A 21,759-nucleotide genomic window follows, 5' to 3' on the forward strand; every position below is an offset into this window, starting at 1 on the left:
ATATTAAATATATTTCTGTTTTAATTTGAATAATGCAAATCATTACCCATTCATAATTGGTCTATTTTTATCATAACTGGAAACAACAACATCACCTAAGCGAACATGACGTCTATAATCAGTGAAATGTGGTATTCCACCAGCAACGCCAACAATAAAGACATAATCAACTTTTTGGAATGTTCCCAATAATCTTGTTGTTGTATTACCAGCAGCAGTCATTGCTTCACGGCTACCACCAATTGATGGTAATTTTGTGCTGACAATACGATGTGCACCAATATTACCCAAAGTATAAACATTTGATTCACCTAAAAAATAAATTTTAAAATTTTATTATTAAAAATTAATTTTTTTTTGATCAGTTGGTCAAGACAACAAATAAAAAAAACGTTGGAGTGCTTAAAATTTGTTCTATGAATGGTGTATGCAAAATATAATGCAAAAAATATATGTATAACAAATAAAATAATATTTTTTAAATAATGGTGTTTTGAAAAGCACACAAAATAACTAAGCTAAATCAAAAAAAAAATACACTTATATAAAACAAATTCATTAAACATTAATCAAGGCGGGGAGTTATTCTTTTCAGTTACCAAAATATGGGCAAGCAGACTATGAATAACAAAATGATGATTTATTTTCTGAATGTAAATTTGAAAATGTGAATGTGAAATATAGCATTTATTTTACAGTGATAATTTACAGTGAAAATTTTGATTTCTCTTTTTAGATGGAGGATTGTCGTCATCGTCATCTTTGAATTAATCTTCAACGTCGGCTTAATTCATACGATTAAATTATGCATGATTTAGCTATTATGAACCTAAAACACGTATAACGAGATTGATGTTGTTTACACTTTGTTTTAAATTAGATTTGATCGGTCGCAATACGATAAGTTTTCACACAGAATTACCTCAATTGTTTTGGTCACCATAAAAAAGAATCTACAAATCGTTTTCTAAATGGTTTTGTTTTTTGTATGTAACAAAAACAGGAGAAAAAGTGTTTAAAAACTTTCAATAAAAAGTTTTCCCATATCATGCCTTCATCTTTTGCTTGTATGAAATTACTTCTTATTTTTTCAATAGAAAAACAAGAAGCACTGAAAAAATAAATTGTGTAAACGCAACATGCGTCAAATTAATAAACGAATGAATTGAATGGAAACTGTCAAAATGCGTTGTTTTACAAATGTGTTAATCGATCGATGAGTTTTATTTTCTCTCTAGTAGTTTGAGATGAAATTAAAAATAGATAAATGATTGCATGATTTTCCATGTTAATAAGCATTTTAATCATTTTAGTAATATATTTTTTTTAATAAATTAATTCCGACAATCCAAAAATCCTTTTTAACTATTAAATAATAATAATGTCAAATAAAAAATTTTTCGAACGCTTAACATACAATTATGACAATTATAGAACAACACTTGGGTTCTCAAAATATAAAGGACAAATTTGGGCATAAGTACAAGTGTACCACAAGTAAATAGCAAAAATTTAATTTATTTTGTTAGTTTTTGTGTCGAATTGTGTGTATATATGTAACTATATATTTCTGTAATACCAAAATTAAAATTATGAATAACAAAAAAAAAAATAAATTATATTAAAATTAAATTTGAAACTTTGGAATAATTTTAAATTTAAATAAAAATAAATGTAACAAAAAATTAAGGCAACCATATTAAACGAAATGACAACCAAACACCTACTTATGGTGGATATTGAATTTTTCCGATTTTTTTTCTTTTTCTTACCAAATCTTTTTTTCTTACTACTCGTTCCAGTCTTGGGAATTTTATCTGAATCTAGGCATTTAACAGAAAGAAAAATTGCAGTTGACATAAATTAAAAAAAAAATATTTATTTAATTTAAATTTTCTCATTTAAAATTTTGTTTTTTTTTAAAACGTTGTATGTAATTGGGATATGAGTGTGAATGTCGTTTGTTAGTTGTAAAAGAAATTCAAAGTCCAGAAAAAAAAGGTTTTTTTTTACCAATTTTTAATTTATATTAATAAATTTTTCAATTTGAAATTTAATATTTTTTGAAAAGAAATTTATAGGATTAAAATTTTTTTAAGTTTCCAATATAAGGAAGTTAAATGAGAGAAAATAATTAGAAATCGTTGATTTTATTAATTGTGGAGATTGATACTTAATTGACAATCAACAATATTGTAAGTTTCATTTAAGTTTTTATAACGGAGAATGCAAGACACACAATATTATCAATTGTTATCTAAATTATATTGTCTTATTGACAATTTGACAAAGTGACATAAGCAACAAGAGCATGAATTAAGAAATTGACAGAAAAAATGTCAATATAATTGATTTATTTGGGGTAACTTCAAAGTAATAAATGAATAAATGATAGCATAAGAGAACACATTTCATGTCTATATGTATTAGAAAATTATTTTCTCGTTTGATAATAAAATTTCTTGTTCAAATAATAATGTGTAACGTATAAATGGTTTCTCTGCAAAAAACTATCAAAATTTTGTTTACATTTAAAAATTTTATTTATTAATGAAACGCCAAAATGTCAAATTTTTTATATATGTACTATGAAATGTGTTCATTTCGTTGGCAAATCGAAATTATAATTTTTATATAGACTTTGCTTTTTATCTTTAACTTTGACGAACTTTCTTAAAAATAATTTTTATTATTTGACCCTATATCGTAAATGTGATTTTAAAATTTTTGATGTACATTTTATTTATATGTATAATAAAATTTGTGTTTCGTGTTCCATATTCTTGTTTAACTTACCGACTGTTGTATATCGTACAAATGTTTCTTTATTTTCTAACATTGCATCAACTGCTACCTTTTCACAATATTGTGCTGTAATTATTGCAATTGTTGGTTGCTTATTTGAAGCAATTGTTGGCATTTGTTTAACGACCTATTATAAAGTATATGTATGTAAATAAATAAATCATAAATGTTATAATAATTAATTTCTTTTAATTCTTATACAATCTTTTGATATTATATTGTATATGTTTTAAAAGTGAAAGATATTTTAATAATTAAAATTTAAAAATTTCTTAATTTTATTATTATTATTACAGTAATTTTATTCCCAAAACACTTATATATTAAATTTTATGAGAAAAGATTCATAAAGGGTTTTATACGGGTGTTATACCTGTACAATACGAATACCTAAGTTCAAATTACTTTTTATATACATACTCGTATATATGTAACTAGTATAATTTGTACTTATATATAAAATGGTGTAACAGGGCTGTCAAAAGATTTTAATTTTAATGAAAAATTTTTTAAAAGGGAAGCTCTTTATTTGATTTCTATCCAGTGCCATTTATACGGAACAACAATACTTCAAAAGTTTACTGACCTTCGATTTGTTTAGATTTATTGCTTAAGCCAATCTTTTAAATCTGGTCACAGCATTTATGTGTAAATGTTTGTGTGCCCAAATTTGTGTATAATAAATACTCTTAATAGTCTTTTATGAAAATTTATTTACTTGTCCTTTTTGAAAAGTTTATCATCCGCTTGGTAAATTTCCTTTCTTTCAAAAAAATAAAAAATAAAAAAGGAAAAGCCCCAAAGGATATTTTCATAAAAATTTATATATGTACATACATACATATATAGAACAATTTTTTTTTTTTTGATTTATATTTTATTTTATGTACGAGCGTTTGTGTGTGGCATTATTAAACAAACATCAATTCTTTTATAAATGATATTGAATTGAATTGCCTTTCAAGGATATTCAAAAAGATTTTTCATAATAACATGTTACATAATACATAAATATATGTATATGTGTATGTATAATGTATATTAAGTATAATGACGCCTTTTATGTGTAATTTCATAGACATTCCGTCGTATACTTTTATTCTCATTCTCTAAATCTAAGAAGTAAGGATACAAAAAAAATATGGTAAACAGGAAATGATTGAAAAGATGAAATTAATCAGTTGTATGTGATTTAGTAAATATTTTAAAAATTTCAGTGCTTATTTAAATGATTTTAAAAGGTTGATCATATATGTAAAAATGTTAGAAGAAAACGATTTGCAACAAATATATTTATACATACTTTGATATCGTGATCTTCATGATGAATTCTTGTATATGAATTGAATTCCATTGCTTTGATTAGACCACGTTCTTTCAATGAAATAATTATTCTAAGGATTTCTTGTTCATCCCATCCAAAGTCTCTGTAAAAATAATAATTTTTGATTAATTTTTTTATAATTTATTAGTGCCAACATTAGACCATAAACAATACATCGTCGACCCGAAGTTATACCGTCATACCTTACAAAATAATGAACATAGAACTAAACTCTAAAATTGAGCCGAAAATGGAAATAAAATACAAGTAATTGGAAAGAAAATACGCGACAAAAACGGCGAACAAATGTTTTTTTTTATTCCTCTTCTACGAGCGTATTGATGTCAGGAAAACTGTGACTTTTTCTGTTAGTTTGTAAAATGCAAAAGTATAACTTCGGGATGACGACATGTGCGTAATTAAAAATTTTGAAATAGTTATTAATATTTTATAAATCAAAATTAAATCTACCCCATTTAGAGTAAGGAAAGCCGAAAACGACAATGGCGAACAATTTTCGTTGTTAACACAGAACAACAGTAAAACGGCTATTTTTTTCACCGTCATTTCTGTTTCAACCTTAATATAAGATTAAATTTATTTACAAAAATGAAATATTTTAAAATTGTAGATTGCCATTTTACATACGTCATTAACACTACCAATCCGTATTTATAAAAGTATTCTTTTATTTACATATATATGTATGTATATAATAAAATTCTAATATAGAAAAAGTATCATTTTACATTCTCAAAATAATTGAGTATTACATTTTAAAATTACGAAAATATTATGTAAGTATGTTACAAATGCATATGCTTTTAAAAATATTTATTCCATTTAATTTATTTAAGGAACACTCTCATCATATTTAAGTACTACTTGCCGCATTTCAAAAATGTAAACAAGATTTTTTGACAGATTTTTAATGTAATCGTCATAATTACATAATATACTTACTTAGCTAAATCATCTGGTCTTATTGGATTTGGATAGGCTTGTTCAATTAGCTCAAGAATATATTCCTGTGTTAATGGTTTCGCTTCGTATTGTGATTCTTCCATAGAGGCTATATGTAATAAAAAAATATCGAGGAAATTATTATTTTAATTTTTTGAATATTCAAAAAGTATATACTTATGAAATATCATAAAAATATGATGTAAACAAATTATATTTAATTAAATTAGAAAAAAATTGGAAGAAAAAAAATATTTAATTTAAATAAATATTGCAATTCGGATATTGCAATAATAATCAACCATATAAAAAAAAAAAAATATATATACATACGCATATAATACAGAGTGTTTCAGTATTTGGTCGGTTCTTTAAAATCACTTTACAATAAAGTAAAGTTGACATTTATTTATAGTTGACAGTTGAATTATATTTTAAGTCATGTTTTACTCATATATCGAAAAAGACCGTTCCATTTAAAAATACACATATAAGCTCATGAGTAGTGTGAGCATGTTAATGGAACGCAAATACTATTATCTAGGCAGTATGAATTGCCAAATTGCTGATTAATCAATTGATTTTTATTACTAATCGAGATTTTAATGTTAATCGCTAATTTTAAGATTTGAATATTAAATTTCGAAAATTTTATATATTTTATTATTTTTTATAATTATTTAATTATATTTTTTCGTTTTCATTATGCAAAATATTTAATGAATTTAAAATTGATTACAATCGATTTTTTGATAAATTTTACTTATTAATCGATTTATTTAAATATTTGCAATTCAGTTATTTACAGCGAAACATTTAAATCAGAACTGAAACATTCTGTACATTTGCTCTGTACATGTAAGATTATATAAATATATTTTTTAAATAATATTTTACAGTATTTTGTTAGTAGACATTTATTTGTTTTTATGTAAATTAAGGAAAACAACAAAAAAAACAACACAGAAAACATGATGCAATTCAAATTAACAATGATTGTTAGACTGAATATTTATAATGGTCCAAAATCAAATGGCTTTTTGGGAATTGCAGTTAATATTATATGAGTATTTAGTAATAATGGAAAAATGAAATTTGTTCTACACTTGTATGTCTGGAAATCATATCAGTTCGCACAGTTCAAATTTTGTACATACATACAATATATTGTGAATATTGTGAATATGGTGAAGAGTTAATGTGAATGGATGATTATATATGATAATGCAATATGTTATTGTAACATTATAATGATTTGAAGGAGACAATAAAATTTATTAATAATGACATTGGAGTAGGGATTCATGGATGTACAATGTATACATAGATATTTTTGTTTTATTGATGCAAATTAAGTTCATATACTTTAAATATAAGTTGGGGTCATCATGTACACATTATTTGTGGATATCTGGAAGAACAATAATTTGAATGATATATTTTTTATCATATCTTTATATTGTTATATAACTCATCACAAATAAGTCTATATAATCTTTAAATTAATTGAAATTGAAGAATTAATAAATGTATAAGGAAATTATTTATAAATTTAAGGAATAAAAGCAAGGGAAGAAGGAAAAATCAATTAAGCAGATGAACGAATATGAGCTATAGATTTATGGAATGATGAATTTTTTTTTGTAGTATTTTTATTGTCCAATTACAAAGTATATGCAAAATTGTTTTAATGTAAAAAAAAAAGTAAAAATTGAATTTTTTTTTGCAATTTTTCTTATATTCGAATTTTTTTATTTTATTTAATTAGCCGTAAGTATCATTAGTCGGTTACATTATTATAAATTCTACAAATTTGATTGGCTTGTTGACTGCTAAGGTTAGTAATCTGAAAATATAAGTATAATTATTAAAGAGAGTATGTTTACGGTTTTATCACGCTGCAGATGACGAAAAGAACAAACTATTTGTAGCAAATCTTTTGTGTTATTGTAAGATTTAGATGAACATTTTTTGTAGGACAAGTAATGCTAATAATTGTTGGAGTATACTTATAAGAAATTAAACAAAAAAAAAGTTCATTCTATTGGAAAGTATAGTTGCAAATCCTAACCTACACAATCTTTTCACCACAAGTTTTCAGAACAGTAAGACCTGGTAGTTATTTAAAAATTTAGTTAGTTAAGACGCAAATTTTTATAGTAATCTAAATCCAACATTAAATTAGGATGTGTTTAAAAATCCAAACTCTGCAATAAAGTGCTTGCGATTAATATCAAATTAATTCTTAAAAGGTATCATTTTTAAATGTCTCACCTGAGGCGGCTGCAAATTTATTGAGCTGTTACAAATATGTACACTCTTTTAAAATAAATTTTTCATTCAATTTGAAATTTCTAATTTTGATTTTCCGGGATTTTATGAAACTCTTATTATTTTTTTATTTTTAAAACACTTTTTTATAAAGATTTTGATGCCATGACTTGAAATTCGATTTCTATGTTCGAAACGTAATTTAAATTAAATTTGAAAATTAAATTACCTTGACATTTTTATAAAAACTTTTGAATTTTTATTTGAAATGTAAATAATATTATTAGAAAATTATGACTATGAAAACTATGATTATAAAATCAATCTAGTACAGAAATATTAAAATTTTAAATATTTTGAAATTAAAACAGTAGGATTGCAGAATGTCACTAACCCAGCATTTACACATACAAGTTACTTGCAAGCAAGTTTGTATAATATTAATTGTCAATTAGTTTTTTGAAATGTCAAATTACTTGCTATTATGACGTAGGCGTTTAGCAAGTTAATTTTTGAAAATGTCTTTGAGAAGAAAACAACTAGCAATATATATAATTGTTTATAAATTTTAGAAACCATAAGTTTGCTAAGTTTAATTTTTTCAAAACAAAATTCAAAAATTTTAAATTAAAAAAAAAAAAATCAAAACAACAAATTTTTTTTTGTGAATTTCTCAATATGTCAAATTACTTGCTCAAATTACTGGCAGCAAAATTTTCTTGCAAGTTGAACTGCAAGTAAACAAGCAAGTAGAAATATTTCAATGTGTTAGTAAAATTTTTGTATGTATTGCAACTTTCTTGCAAGTAACTTGTACGTGTAAATGATGGGTAAAGTAGAAAAATAGAAAATCTTTAAATTTTATGTGTAAATTAATGAAATTATTTGTTCGCTAGGAGAACACTGCCTTATATTGAGAAACTAGGACAAACTAATTTGTGTTGCTTTATGAGGAAACTTCACCAAAGATCTTTATTTTTTCCAAATAGAATAGAATAAAATTAAAAACAGTCAGTGTTACATTTAACATTAAAGGTATTAAAAAGGTGTGTGGATTCTGAAACGTAATCTGCATCATTGAATTTTTGAAACATGGAAATATATTCGAAATATATTAAATATTCATTCTTAATTGCATTTAAAAGATAACAACGCTAGCAGAAAAAAAGAATCCTGTAAAGAGATTCACATATGGTATAAGAACAAAGAAGTTGAAATTTGTTCTTTAAAATCTGTTAATAATAAACAAATATTGTTATTGGGCTCAAAAAACAATTATGCGAGAGCTCTACTCCTTCATATGTTTGCCATATATACATTTAAGATTTAGTTTCAAGAAAGAATAACCCAGATTAACGAATATCATTTTAGAATTAACAAAACTTAAATTATTGGACAACAAAGTTGCAAAACATAGATTAGTAAAATATAAAAAATCACTATTCATCAAGATTTTAAGAAGTTTTGTGTAATTTCTCAGAAAACGATTAATTTACTAGCCATCATCAGTGTAGAATGGGTTCTTCAAAAAAACATTTTATATTACTAATCCCAAATTATTTGGTTGCATGTAAAACATTGCAAATAAAACATGTTTTTGTAATCAATTGACATATTAGAATTACATTTGAAGTTTAATATTTTGTTTATAGAAAATGTAGGAATGAACAGGGACGGGGTCAGTTAAAATATTAAAATTTATTTTTATACAATTTTTTTTTCAGTTTTTATTAATTTCCAAAAATTATTTTATTTTTAAAAATGTAGAAGAAAAACAAAATTAAATAAAAGATTTGGTTAAACACCAAAAGGCAAAACAAATAATTTTTTATAAAATATATAGGAAAATTAAAAAAAGAATAATTAAAACAACACAAAAGAAAGAATAATTATATATATATAATATGTTTGTATGTAATATCACATTAGCATTAAAATTGTTACAAGAAAATAATTTTGTCATTATTTTGTACAATGTTTTGTTAATCTCTTTCATATTAAATTTGGAGTATTAGATTTAAATTATTTTATATATAAGTCAATAAAAGAAAAATAAAATAATATAAAACCAAGGAATTAACGGGGTAAAAATAATAATAAAAAAAATTATATTCCATTGACTATAAGTGGTGCAGTTTTAATTTTTATTCATAAATTTAGTTTTATTTTTTATTAGAAAAAAATAAAAAGAAATTTTATTCATATAGGTGAATGTTAAATTGTTCGATTTTTTATATTCGAGTTAAAATTATTTCGAAAAATCATCACTAAAAATTTTTGTTTAAAAAATTGAACTTTAAACCAAATTGGGCCTATTAACTCGTATGTGCGTTGAGCATATGCATAACAGTTACTTTGTACTTCTGACCTCCTCTATTTTACAAATAAATTTTATTTTCGCACAGGAGAGAAGCATAAAAGAATTGTTGTGCTGTTCAAACGCTCAATGCATTCTTGTGAAAATAGGCCCATTGAGAACATAAAATTATTCTTTTATTTTAATTTTGTAAATTTTAAATTATTAAGTTTTTTTTTCATATTAATTTTTTAGTGATTATTTTCGATTTAATGATTTAGTTCGTAAAAGCTTTTTAAATCTATTTTCAGCATAAATATCCAACCAAATTGTTTTCATTAAATCATCACCATCACCTGCTTTTTTCTGTGCCCGAAGAGCTTCTTCATATCTTCGATTACAATCACCATAGCAGTAAATAATGTAACCGTCCCTGGCTATAAAATAAAAAAAAGAAAGAAAGAAAAGAAAAAAAAACACAAAATGTTCACAAAACAACAAAAACAAATTTTTATTTTTCTTCTTTTTTTTTAATTTTTGGTGCAGAATTTTTTCTTTTTTATGCAGAATTCGTCTTTCATTTTGTGCAGAAAATCCAAAAAAAAATAAAGTTTTGTCGTAGTATTTTTTTTCTTTATCTAAGAAGGACAATTTCTAAAATCTTAGTCTCAATAAATTAAAATAAATTTGTGAATAACAGAACGAAACGAAAATTAATAAAATAAAAACAATTACGAATAAAAATGAGGTGAAAATTGTGTGATCGCTAAATTTTAAAAAATTAAAATATTGTAAATATTTAAATTATAAATTTTATAAACAATTGAAATAAAAATAATAGAAATTTAAAAATAAATTTGGATGAGGATTTTTTTTCCGAAAATTTTAATGTTTTTAATTATTTGAATAGTTCGCCCCCGTCGTCGTGAAAATATAACACTGGTTATTGAAAAATAAATTTTACTCAATATGTTTTCACTTGGTTGCTGTTTATTTTTTATGAGAATTTTAAATTACTTAAATATATTTTAAAATTTTCGTAAATTATCATAAGAACGATATAAGCGAAATATTGGAATATTCGCGAATTTTAATGTGAATGTTTTAAATTCGTGAATAAAAATTTATTTGTGGCAGTACAAAAATATGAAAAATGATCTAATAGAAATAAAAAAAATTCTTAAGCACCATTTCATTCCGCGGATATAAAAAAAATAAAAGTATTAATAGCATAATACACAAGATATCACAAAGATTCAGCAATATTTCCGATGTCGAAAGGTTACTTGATTTCAAATTTTGTATGCTATTCAACATAAACAAGGTAGGAATTTTTATATTAATATTTTTACAAAACTGACAAAAATCTGTGTTATTCCAACTTGAAAAATTAATATCCTGTGACATTATTCTGGAATTATCCTCAGATGTTGCTTAATTAAATTGAAATTATTCACCATATATGAAATGGCATAATTTAAAGAAAAAAAAATAATAAATTATTTTTAGAGAAAAAATTTAATCCTTTTGAATATGTTCTTTTTATGACATGAAAAAATATTACTCCTTATTGCGAAAATCCTTGGTAAATTGCCAAAAAAATAAAATGAAAAAGTAATATTCATATTTAGGCCATCGATTCTTGAATAAATGGAAGATTTTTTTTTTTAATATATGGAAAAAATTCTCATCCAAATTTCAATCGGGGTTTTTTTTTTGGTGTCTTTTCCAAAATAAACAAAAAAAATATTATTTTTTAATATCCTTTTGTTTTCTTTTTATATTTTTTCTAAATAAATCCACCATTTCTTAATATAAAAGACAAAAATACAGAAATAAAATATTAATAAAAAAAAATTTATTCTAAAAATACGAAAGAAAAAAAAATAAAAACTACTCACGTGGTCTGGTTGGTGGTTGTTCTGATTCATCCAAAATTTGTAATTCAACTTCCAAACATTTGATTTCGTCATATCCTTTTTGCATTAATTTCATTATTTTCTTAATAAATCCAACATAATCTAATTTAGATTTTAATTTAATAAAAATTTAATTTTTAATTTTTTTGTCCCCTTAATTAATTCTTAATTATAATTACCTCTTGGAAATTCCTTTGGACTAACCAATTCTCTAAAGAAATCTTGTGCTAATTGTGCTTGTTGATCATCATCTTTAATATATTGACGGAACCAAAATCTTAATGTTCTTGATTCTTGTGTATGTTTTCCAGTATTAGAATTTACTAAAAATACACGAAATTCTAATGCTAAATGTGGTGCAAATCTAGAACTTTTTTGATCTTTTAATTGTTCTTTATTAATTATAATACCGGTATGATCACCACCGGCAACATGTAAACGATCATGTACATGATTAACTAATTTTCTTTCAATTAATATTATTGTTGTTCTAGCTGTTTTACTTTTTGGTGTCATTACAACTTGTTCCCGTTCAATATGTGGTGGCGTGTGACAATTTCGAAGACCATTTCCATTCTGATTTGCTATTGAATTGTTAGCAATATCGTTGCTACCATTTGTATTCAAATAATCGTTATTTGTTGCTACATTATTTTGATATTTTGTTGTATCAATGTTTGTTGAAGATGTTTTAACTGGTTTTGGTGGTGGTGGTGGAGGTAAATGATTATTTGCAGATATTCTTGAAGACATTTTTATTTGTTATGTTGCTATATTTTATTTTAATTTTGTATGTATTTGAATAATATTTTCCTTTATAAAAATATTGAATAAAAAAAAATTTCTTTTGAAAGAATTCGTTTATTGGAATGGGAACTTTATAGTTGTAGTTGAAATTCTCCTAATTCTTATTTGGTAGTTGTGTATAAAAATCTCTTCAATATGATAAAGGTTTATTTTGTTGTATGTTGTCTAGGGTTATTTTCTTGTGACCTGGAAAATTATTAATAAAAATAAAAATTATTGTTTTACATACTTTTAAGTAGTTATAATAATTTTCTTTTTTTTTTCATAAATATTTTCGTTTTTCTTTTAAATATAATTTGTTTTCCTAGGCAGGGATGTGCAAATCCCTCAGAAAATATAGATCTTTACAAATAATTAAAAAATTGCATACTTTTAGGGACCTCACACGAAAAGCAGAATATTGTACGAACCATAAGATTAAGAATTTAAAACTTCGCTTTCAGTATAATAGGAAATCCTAAAGCTAGCAAACATCGCAATTTAAATTTTTAACACGTTTTTAATTAAAATTAGAATAAAAGTGATAAATTGAAGATTTCTGAAGTTTGAACAGTTCTTACATCTCTTAATAAATGTTTCGGTTTAGTATGTACTTATAACGAAATTATCAAAATTTATAAATTTACGGTTAGCCAACTTCTAAAACTCAATAAAAGTAATGAAATTAATGCATATTTTAATTGGCTTGATTAACCCTACAATACCAACATTGTGACAATAATCCTAAACCAATTTTATGATATTAAGAGAAGACCTAGAAAATTCTTTTTATAAATGAATCATAAATTGAATTTGTTAGATCTAAATTTGTTTAAGTTTTCATGTCAAATCTCATTTAATATGCTTCTGCACAATCAGTTGACAAAGAGAATATTCCGTACTTCCATAAATTTTGTAATAAAAACATTAAATTCAATAGCTTTGTACAACCCTTAAAATAATAACTTTATATATACTAGTGTAAATGTATGTCGCACAAATAAAAAGGAAAACCCACTGATAAAAATCTCAAAAAGTTTTTACAAATTATTTGTTATTTTCATTTTAGCTGACGTTTTCCGTATACAATCTTTTTTTCGTTTGCATTTTTCCATTTTTTTTATTTAAATTATCCTTTCTAGTACAAGAATTCATTATGTTAAAAATATCCTCAAAAATATTCGCAATTATAATACAAATACAAAAATGTCTGCGATTATTTTTTTTATGAATTTTTTAATAAGGAAAAATATAGTTTTTTTATAAGTATTATAGGGCGCATAAAGTCAATGCAGGAAACCAACAAACAAACTTTTTTTGTGCTAGATTTTTACTTTCTTTTATAACATTTTTTTTTATTTTGAAATATTATCAAAGTCTGATATAGAAAACGAAAACTTCACAAAAGGAAAAAAAATAAAAATTTAGTAAAGGAAACAATAACGATAACAGTTTTGAATTTTACAAGGAGAAAAAAAAATCTGTTTTGTGCCAGAAACCGAATGGCACAAATATCCTTTTTTTTTTTTGTTGGTTTTTCTACATATACACACATTTTCACTAATTTTTTTTACTCTATATTTTGTGCACGATATTTTTAAATAATTTTAATTCTAAATAAAGTATAAAATATAAACGCAGAACCAAAAATATTGGATTTGATCAAGGGCAAAATTGCAATTAATTTGAAATTCCATGACATTTGAAAATATTCAATAAAATATTAGTACATAAACACATACATATACACAAAATTTATTGTAAAAGTATGTAAAAGCATAAATAATATTCAAAATGAAGACAAATTAATAAACAAATAGTTTGAAAATTTTTAGAATAAAAAAAATGTCTTGAAAAGTTTAGAAATTTATTTTGATTTTCTTTTATAAAACTCTTTTGTAGTTGTTTCCATAAAATTTAGAAATTTTTTTTTGGGGGAACAAATGGATTTATGTGTTTGTATTTTAAAATAAAACTAAGATTGACTGTAGTTATTTTAGAAATCATAAAACTATGCGTTTTCATTAAAATAGACGATGAATTTTCTCTAACAACTCGTTTAATTTTTTTTTTTGAAAATTGCATATTTTTAGGATGATTTTTAATTTCTAAATTATTAAAACGTGAAATTCCTATTTTAATTTCAATTAGAGCGTGCTCGTGTCTCTCGCTATTTTACTTGTCAAGTGAGAAGAAGGTGAATAATGACTGTCATAATATTTGTATGTATAATGTAAGATTCGAGTCCGAAAAATTTTACCGTATTGCGTATTTTGTTTTTTCTAAAATACATACATATATACTCACAAAACTTAATTTTTATTTATTCATTTTGTTTGTAAAGGTGACATGGGTTCAGGTGATAATTTGAGAAATATGTGTAATCTTTTTGGAAAAATGAAGTATCCATTAGAACAAAAAAGAAATGTAAGTGATATGAAAAAGCGAAATACACGATTAGGGTGTTATAATTACCTCTTATTTTTAATATAAGTAACTCCGAGTGCGTTCATTTGACTTCTAATTATTAGAAATATTAAGTAAAGCGGTTAATGAACTTTTGCACTAGAAAAGGAGTACGTGTCCTCAATTATTTAGCGCTTGTAATTTTTACATCTGAAATTTAAAATAATAAACGGGAATTTTGAAAAATTCAAATGTCAAATGTCATATTCAAATAAATGTCATATTTATGATTACAAAATTTATTTAAGCCATTGGTTTAAAAACTGCCATGTATAAAAGCCTCCTGCGTATAATAGACGGTTCCGTTAAAAAGAATAATTTTTTAAATTGATCGCAATCAGTAAAAATTTTTTGTATACTTAATTTATTTATTTTTTTAAAATTCATTGCTCATAAATTCCAAATTCAAATTCACATTACCTTATACTTGCATAAATAAATAAATAATTTGTACATTACTCCATTTTTTTTTTCAAATTTTAATTTGTTCTGCTCCTTTTGTTATTTCATTTTTTTTTTAATTAATTATTATTGATTTCAATTAAATTTAACTAAAATATATTAAAAACAAGAATTCGTATGATGTCAACTTGAGTACAAAAAAATCCGATGTATTCATCATATTAGTTGTGTATTTTAAACATATACATATACTTATACATAAACAATTTGTATTCATACCTTTGTGTAGAAAAAAAAACTACACACTTAATGGATCAATTGAGTTTGACATCATAATAGCATTTTAACGATTTTATTAAATAAAAAAAGAGAGCAAAAAAAAAATTGTTACCGCGTGTTATAACAATTTTTATTACGTTTATATATATATAACAAAAATTCAAGGTTTATGTGTGTGTCTCTGATTTGACATGAAAACTTAAAATGGCAATTATTAATTATCAAATTATTTAGAAAAAGAAAAACATATGACAAAAATTTGGAAAGCAATCAATTTATAACAAGAAAAATGCGGACTTTTTTGATTTGCAGGTCTATTTTTCGTTTTATTATATAAGCAAAAGTACACGGTGAAATTACTTTGATACGAGTAATTAAACTAAAAGTATTTTAAAATTTGACAGTTGATCCGGTTCACAATTAATACACACAATTGAGTAACCGTAAATTTTCGATCACGTGATTTATTTTATCTTTGTGTAGTACACAAAACTGTAGCATTACTGTTTTGAGTACATACTTGTATCTACAAATATCTATAAACTTTGTACATGCACACATATACCCTGCAAATATTGATAATTATTATCACTTATCATAGTATTATCTCACTACTACTCCAATAATTGTTTAAAAACCAAAAGAAAAATGATTTTTCTAGTTATACTGATAATTTATTACGTTTGCAATCGATTTAAAGAAATTGAATTTCTTTTCATATATACAACAAATACGAAATTTTGCAAAGGGTCTTAGAATTAATTCAAAACAAACAAAACTCTGTTATAATTTAATTCAATTTTTTTTTGTGTTTTTACAGAACCCATCCCTCATATTGCGTGCAATTGAATTCATTCTTACTTTTTATTACTGTGTTCAATTTTCAACTTATTTTATGATAAAAACTTTTGTATATATATGCAATCAATTAAGTAATTGAAATAGTTTCAAGAACTAAAAAAATTTTTTATTCAATTATTTAATTTGATCGGTTTTCTTTAAGATTTCCAAAAACACATACATATTTTATTTTTACGCAGGATAACTTAATATTAGAACAATAATTATTACTCGTATACTATTTTCCGCAATGTTAGTTGTTGGTCAGACTCTTTGTTGTTAAAAATTTTTTTGTAAAAAAAAAAGTAGACAATTATGTTGTTTTAAAGAGTATTTTATGTAATGTAATCAGTGATATTACCAAATATAGATATTTGTATTACACTATGTAATGGTTAACCCTTTCGAACATATCAAACGAAATTTTTTGTGTTTTCTGTCATTCTTCTAATCTTCTAACTAATCTTCATTTTAAAAATTTGAAAGACTCATTGTGAATTAAGTTTGACAACTTTATACTCAATTATTGTCATCAATTAAAAATATTTACAGTTCATTTTAAAGAAAGAATTAATAGTTTGCATAATATTCTTCAAAAATTATATTCGCACTTAATCTTGGTAATTAAATTCGCGTAAGTATAAAAAATTCAAATCAAAAATTCATGTTAAATTACATGAACAAGAATTGAATTCACACTGCAAATAAAAAGTTTAATTACAAGCTTTCATACTTTCTTTTAATCCGAGTTATGTGTTAATGCAGTGTAGGTGGATGACGGAAATTATCTTTTGCAAAAAATGAATACATATACATACGTCTACATATATACAAAAAAGTACCACTTTAATAAATATTTCTACATCTAAAAAAAAAAGTATGAAAAACTTCAATTTATTGTAATGACAAAATTCGTTTCCTCTACCTTTATTTAATTGTAATCGATTCAAAAAGAAAAAAGAGAAGAAATTCCAAAAGCGGATGGAAAATTAACTCTTCATTTTATTAGGAAAAACGTGAAATGAACTGTCGTGAATGAAATTTGAACAAAAAAAAATTGTGTTTTTTCTTGCATTGAATGTATTTTTTTCGTTATATGCAATTTTTTAAACAAAACTTGCTTTCATTTATCGTACTTGAGTCATGAAAATTAACTTTGTTAATAAAATAATTAAATACGACTTTAATAATTAAATAAGAATTACAACGGTAAATTGATTGAAATGATATCGTGAATGAGAATAAAATACACTTAAAGCGTAGGTCATTTCAGCAAATTTTGTGCAAAAAATAGTAAAGAATCTGTCAAATTTCAGGCGTATTTCAGAATAACTAAATTTAAATGTCACTGTCATTTTTTGTGGAAATTCTCAACTATGTTTTGCGACACAGAATAATTCGATCGTTTAACAGCCCTTTTTGTCTGAATTGTCTGAAATTTCGATTTTATTTTTAAAAATATTTCCAATCAAGTTTTTTGTTTTTTAGTTTTTTTCTCTTGTAGCAAAATAAAAATAATCAATTTTATCAATCAAATGAAACTAAAGAGTTACACTACTACCAAATACTTCATGCTCATTTTTGCTACCTAGTTTAATTGCTTTTGTAAATTACAAACTTTTTATAACTTTTCATTACAATTTAGAAGAAACAAATTAAATTTTTCTTTGCATTTCCATTGTGTTTTTTTCTTTCCATTTTTATAACTTCCCAAAACTCTTGAATCTCCTTCATGACTTGAATACTTGATGATAACAATAACAGTAATATGATGAACTCAATTTGATTTCAGTAAAATTAAAATTAAAAATAAAAAAATTTTCTAATCAATTGTGGGCTATCAGACAAAAAAAGAAATAAGCACTATATAATAGGAAAATTTTTGAAAAGATTTTTACCTGTTTTGTTGAGTTAAAAGTATTTTACCTGAATAATATAAGTATTTTACCTAATACCGTTATTTTGTTATTATTTTTTTCCTTTCTTTGTTACTTTAAGTTGGATGGTTTTCTGTTCTTTTAAATTATAGTTCAGTCGTACTCACTCAACTCAATTGTCAAAAATTATTGTACAACGTTTACAACAAACGGTCGTATCGATACCGTTTCGTTTGCTATAGTAGAAAAAAACATGATGGTGGTTGGTTGTCGATTGTATGGAGTGACTGATTCGAAAAAGACAAAAGTTAAGGTTAACATTTCATGTAAACTTGTAATAAACTTTAGAGATTAGTGACTAACAACATTTTTTAAATATAATGTAAATGTAAGTGATTTATTTTATACATATGTACATATATACGTATAAATATATTTTGGAATAGAAAGTATTTCAAATTAATCATGTTTTAGGAAAACTAGTTTTCTAAGTTAAAAATATAAGGTAAATGTTTGAGAAGAAAATTAATAACAGAAAAACCAATAAAAAATATAAGAATATAAATGTAACAGTAAGCATAAAAGGAAATTAAAGACGAAGGATGTGCTAGTGAAAAGTCTGCAAAAAATATTGTCAAAAACTGATCCGAAAAGAGATTAATAGATAGTCTTCTGACAACTGCCAAACCATTCCGAAAAGATTTGAATTGAAAAATAAAGTTTACACCATTATCGGCATTTTATATTCGACATATTGTCAATATTATTAATAAAATAAAAAGATATAACTTAAATTTACATAAAGAACAATGACAAGTATAATAAATAATGGCGTATAATAGAGAACAATTTCGTAAAAACAATGAATTATAATTAGGAATTTGATTTTTAAGTACAGTTCATGAAAGTATTGCTAAAACGTTGATTGACTACAAATCGGAGAACGTTTGCCATCAAGTACAAGTATGAATGTGAGAACAAGTAAAAATACCAGAATGAGTGTAAAAGTACTGTTGAATACTCGTACTCCCAAACCTTAATGATTATAATTGCATACAAGAATAATGTAGATAATTAATATAACAAATAAAATGTGCTTAAAATTTGTAGCTACAATTGGTTGAGTAAAATTATTTTGTCGCAAACTTATTCTCTATCGTAATTAAAAACTTTAAATAAATATGTTTTTGGCTTTAACAATAATCTTCTGGAATAAAATTTTGCTTCAATTATTTATTGAAGAAACCAACACCTAAATTGCTTTTTCATAAAAAAAATTTATGTATAGAGTTTTCCATTAAAATAGAAAATTATGCTTTCATTTCTTTTAAAATTAATAATTCATCAGACTGACATTATCATTATCATGGAGGGGATTAAAATTATGTCAGTATATTTTAAATTTGTTTGAAAACTCAGACAAACTTATGAAACAATTATGAAGTCTTATTAATTGTTTTGTTGTAATTAAATTTACTTATTATGAATTGCACAACATTTATATGAGTGCTTTAGATGTAGCTTTTAGATATGTAAGTCTTATAAAAGCGAAACAATTACTTAAATAGATAAAAATAGATAAAAGATATGATTTCTATGGTGCTGGTACTTAAATAAGGAAAAAATTGAGAATTTCTAAATGAAAATGACCAAGTAGATTTCATAATTTTTTTAAAATTATTTTATGTAATAAGGTATACAAACCTTAATAGTAATGGATCAGTTTCAAATTACAAAAGACCTTAGATTTTAAATGAATAAAATTATTCAAATTAACAAAATGGGTACTTAAAGAAAAGTTGTTGATTTTTTTTGGTTTTTAAAATATCAATGTTACAACTTATTTAATAATTTCAAAAAATTTACAATCAATGACAGAAAATCAGATTTTTCTTTTCTACAGTTCTAAACTATTTTCTTTTATATTAATGCAATATTAGCAGTAGTTTTATACTTTCTATTATATAAGGACAAAAATGAATCACTGTTCAATTGAAAACTAAGAATAAAAGACTAAATTTTATTCAATTTCCTACAATATTGTCAATTAATCAAATAATTAATCACTTATATCTTATATAACTATTATTGTCTACCTTTTTTTATTCAATTTCCCATAGCAAGTGAATGAATCACAATTTACAGTCTCCAGTATAGAGAAATTATACAACTGCACTAAAAACTGTTCATAATTAATTTAATTTTAACTCTTTTATTTTATAAAAAATAATTAACTTTTTCTTTTTGTATAATTAATTTTTTATTTTAATAGTTTTTCAAAAGTTCATTTTCTATCCATAAAAGACTACAAGTGATTTCCGGAAGAAAATTTCATTGAAAATCCTATTAAATGAAAAGCTAAACACACAAATCTGACAACAATAACAGCAAATATGTTTTTTTCACTTTGATGTTTTAAAATTCTCCGATTTCAAAATATGTTATTCCCAGTCACAACCTGCAATTTGTTTATTTTTCCCATTGGAAAAAAAAAATAGTTGAAAGAGATGGAAGAAAGAGACGACTGAGGGGCGGAAAACACGAAATAAACATATGAATTCGAGAAGGAAATTCAAAATATTTATAATAGATTTTGGTGTTATATTTAACAAGATAAAATAAACTCTACATAACTATACTCGTATAGTGTTATAAAAATATGTAAATTAAATAAATTACTATGTTAATATCATTAACACTCACATCTACATGTAATTAGATAAACTGGCGCTACTAGTTGGTTGACTATTTGCTTCTATTTACTTTTATATTACGGTTTATTCAACTTTATACTTATTAATAGTACAACTATAGTGCACTCATTAGAAGAGTATAAGTTCCTGAAAAATAAAAACGAAATTTTTAATGAATGATAAGAACCATCAAAAAATGTAAAAAAGCATATCATGACAAGGTGTTATGTGGTCAGCACATAAACTACAGCAATGTGTATTGCCTAGTTTAGTGAAAGTGTTACAGAAAATTATGAAAATTCCTTTCAATTTTAAGGAAGTTTGCAAGCTTTTAGTAAACATACCTCGAAAAGTGTAAATTTGGCTCTTAGTAGAATTTCGCTTTGTGCCACCCAAATTCCATAGAATGGTTTCGGTAACAACCAGAAGTCAAATAACAAATATCAAGAAATTGCAACAATTCCTTTCGTAGATATAGTGAAAATTGTAAAATCGGCCCCCAATTAGGTTTTCGAGCCGGTTTCCAAAAAAAATTTATGGATTCATTATTTTAACACCCATACTTATATATTCACATATTTGTATACGCAAAAATGTAAAATAGCCCGTTTAGCCAAACTTGCACACTCCGACATTTCTCTAAAGAAGTTTGTTTACACTTCCCTACTATGGAAAAGTTCATTCTCAGTGGAAACTCACCATTCGAAATTTGGTGCCATCACATAACCTAACTTATTGAATTTAATGCAGTCGGTAAAAATTATATAATGAACTATTTTAATTGAAATGATTTATTATCCCCTTAACATCATAGAGCTCCGGTTAGAAAAATAAAATA

At 24.0% G+C, this 21,759-nt stretch overlaps 1 protein-coding gene across 7 annotated transcripts in view; it reads right to left on the reverse strand.

The window, feature by feature from the left end:
- Positions 1-21,759, reverse strand: part of LOC129605192 (uncharacterized) — a 50,062-nt gene that overhangs the window by 1,527 nt on the left and 26,776 nt on the right. For 3 of the 7 annotated variants that reach the window (XM_055514791.1, XM_055514793.1, XM_055514792.1), the window contains exons 3-10: positions 11,758-12,571; positions 11,561-11,680; positions 10,016-10,096; positions 5,093-5,201; positions 4,109-4,232; positions 2,797-2,932; positions 1,773-1,823; positions 47-311 (exon numbers count right to left, since the gene is read on the reverse strand). In XM_055514791.1, the coding sequence (XP_055370766.1) occupies positions 47-311; positions 1,773-1,823; positions 2,797-2,932; positions 4,109-4,232; positions 5,093-5,201; positions 10,016-10,096; positions 11,561-11,680; positions 11,758-12,331 (1,460 nt within the window). In that variant the 5' untranslated portion in view covers positions 12,332-12,571. Of the gene's footprint in view, positions 1-46; positions 312-1,772; positions 1,824-2,796; positions 2,933-4,108; positions 4,233-5,092; positions 5,202-10,015; positions 10,097-11,560; positions 11,681-11,757; positions 12,572-14,839; positions 14,978-21,759 lie in introns of those variants that run through there. The other 4 variants (XM_055514794.1, XM_055514795.1, XM_055514796.1 and 1 more) reach the window with 4 other exon arrangements.

The sequence above is a fragment of the Condylostylus longicornis genome, unplaced genomic scaffold, assembly GCF_029603195.1.
Source record: "Condylostylus longicornis isolate FDR11 unplaced genomic scaffold, ASM2960319v2 ptg000013l, whole genome shotgun sequence".
In the NCBI taxonomy this organism is placed as follows: Eukaryota; Metazoa; Arthropoda; class Insecta; order Diptera; family Dolichopodidae; genus Condylostylus; species Condylostylus longicornis.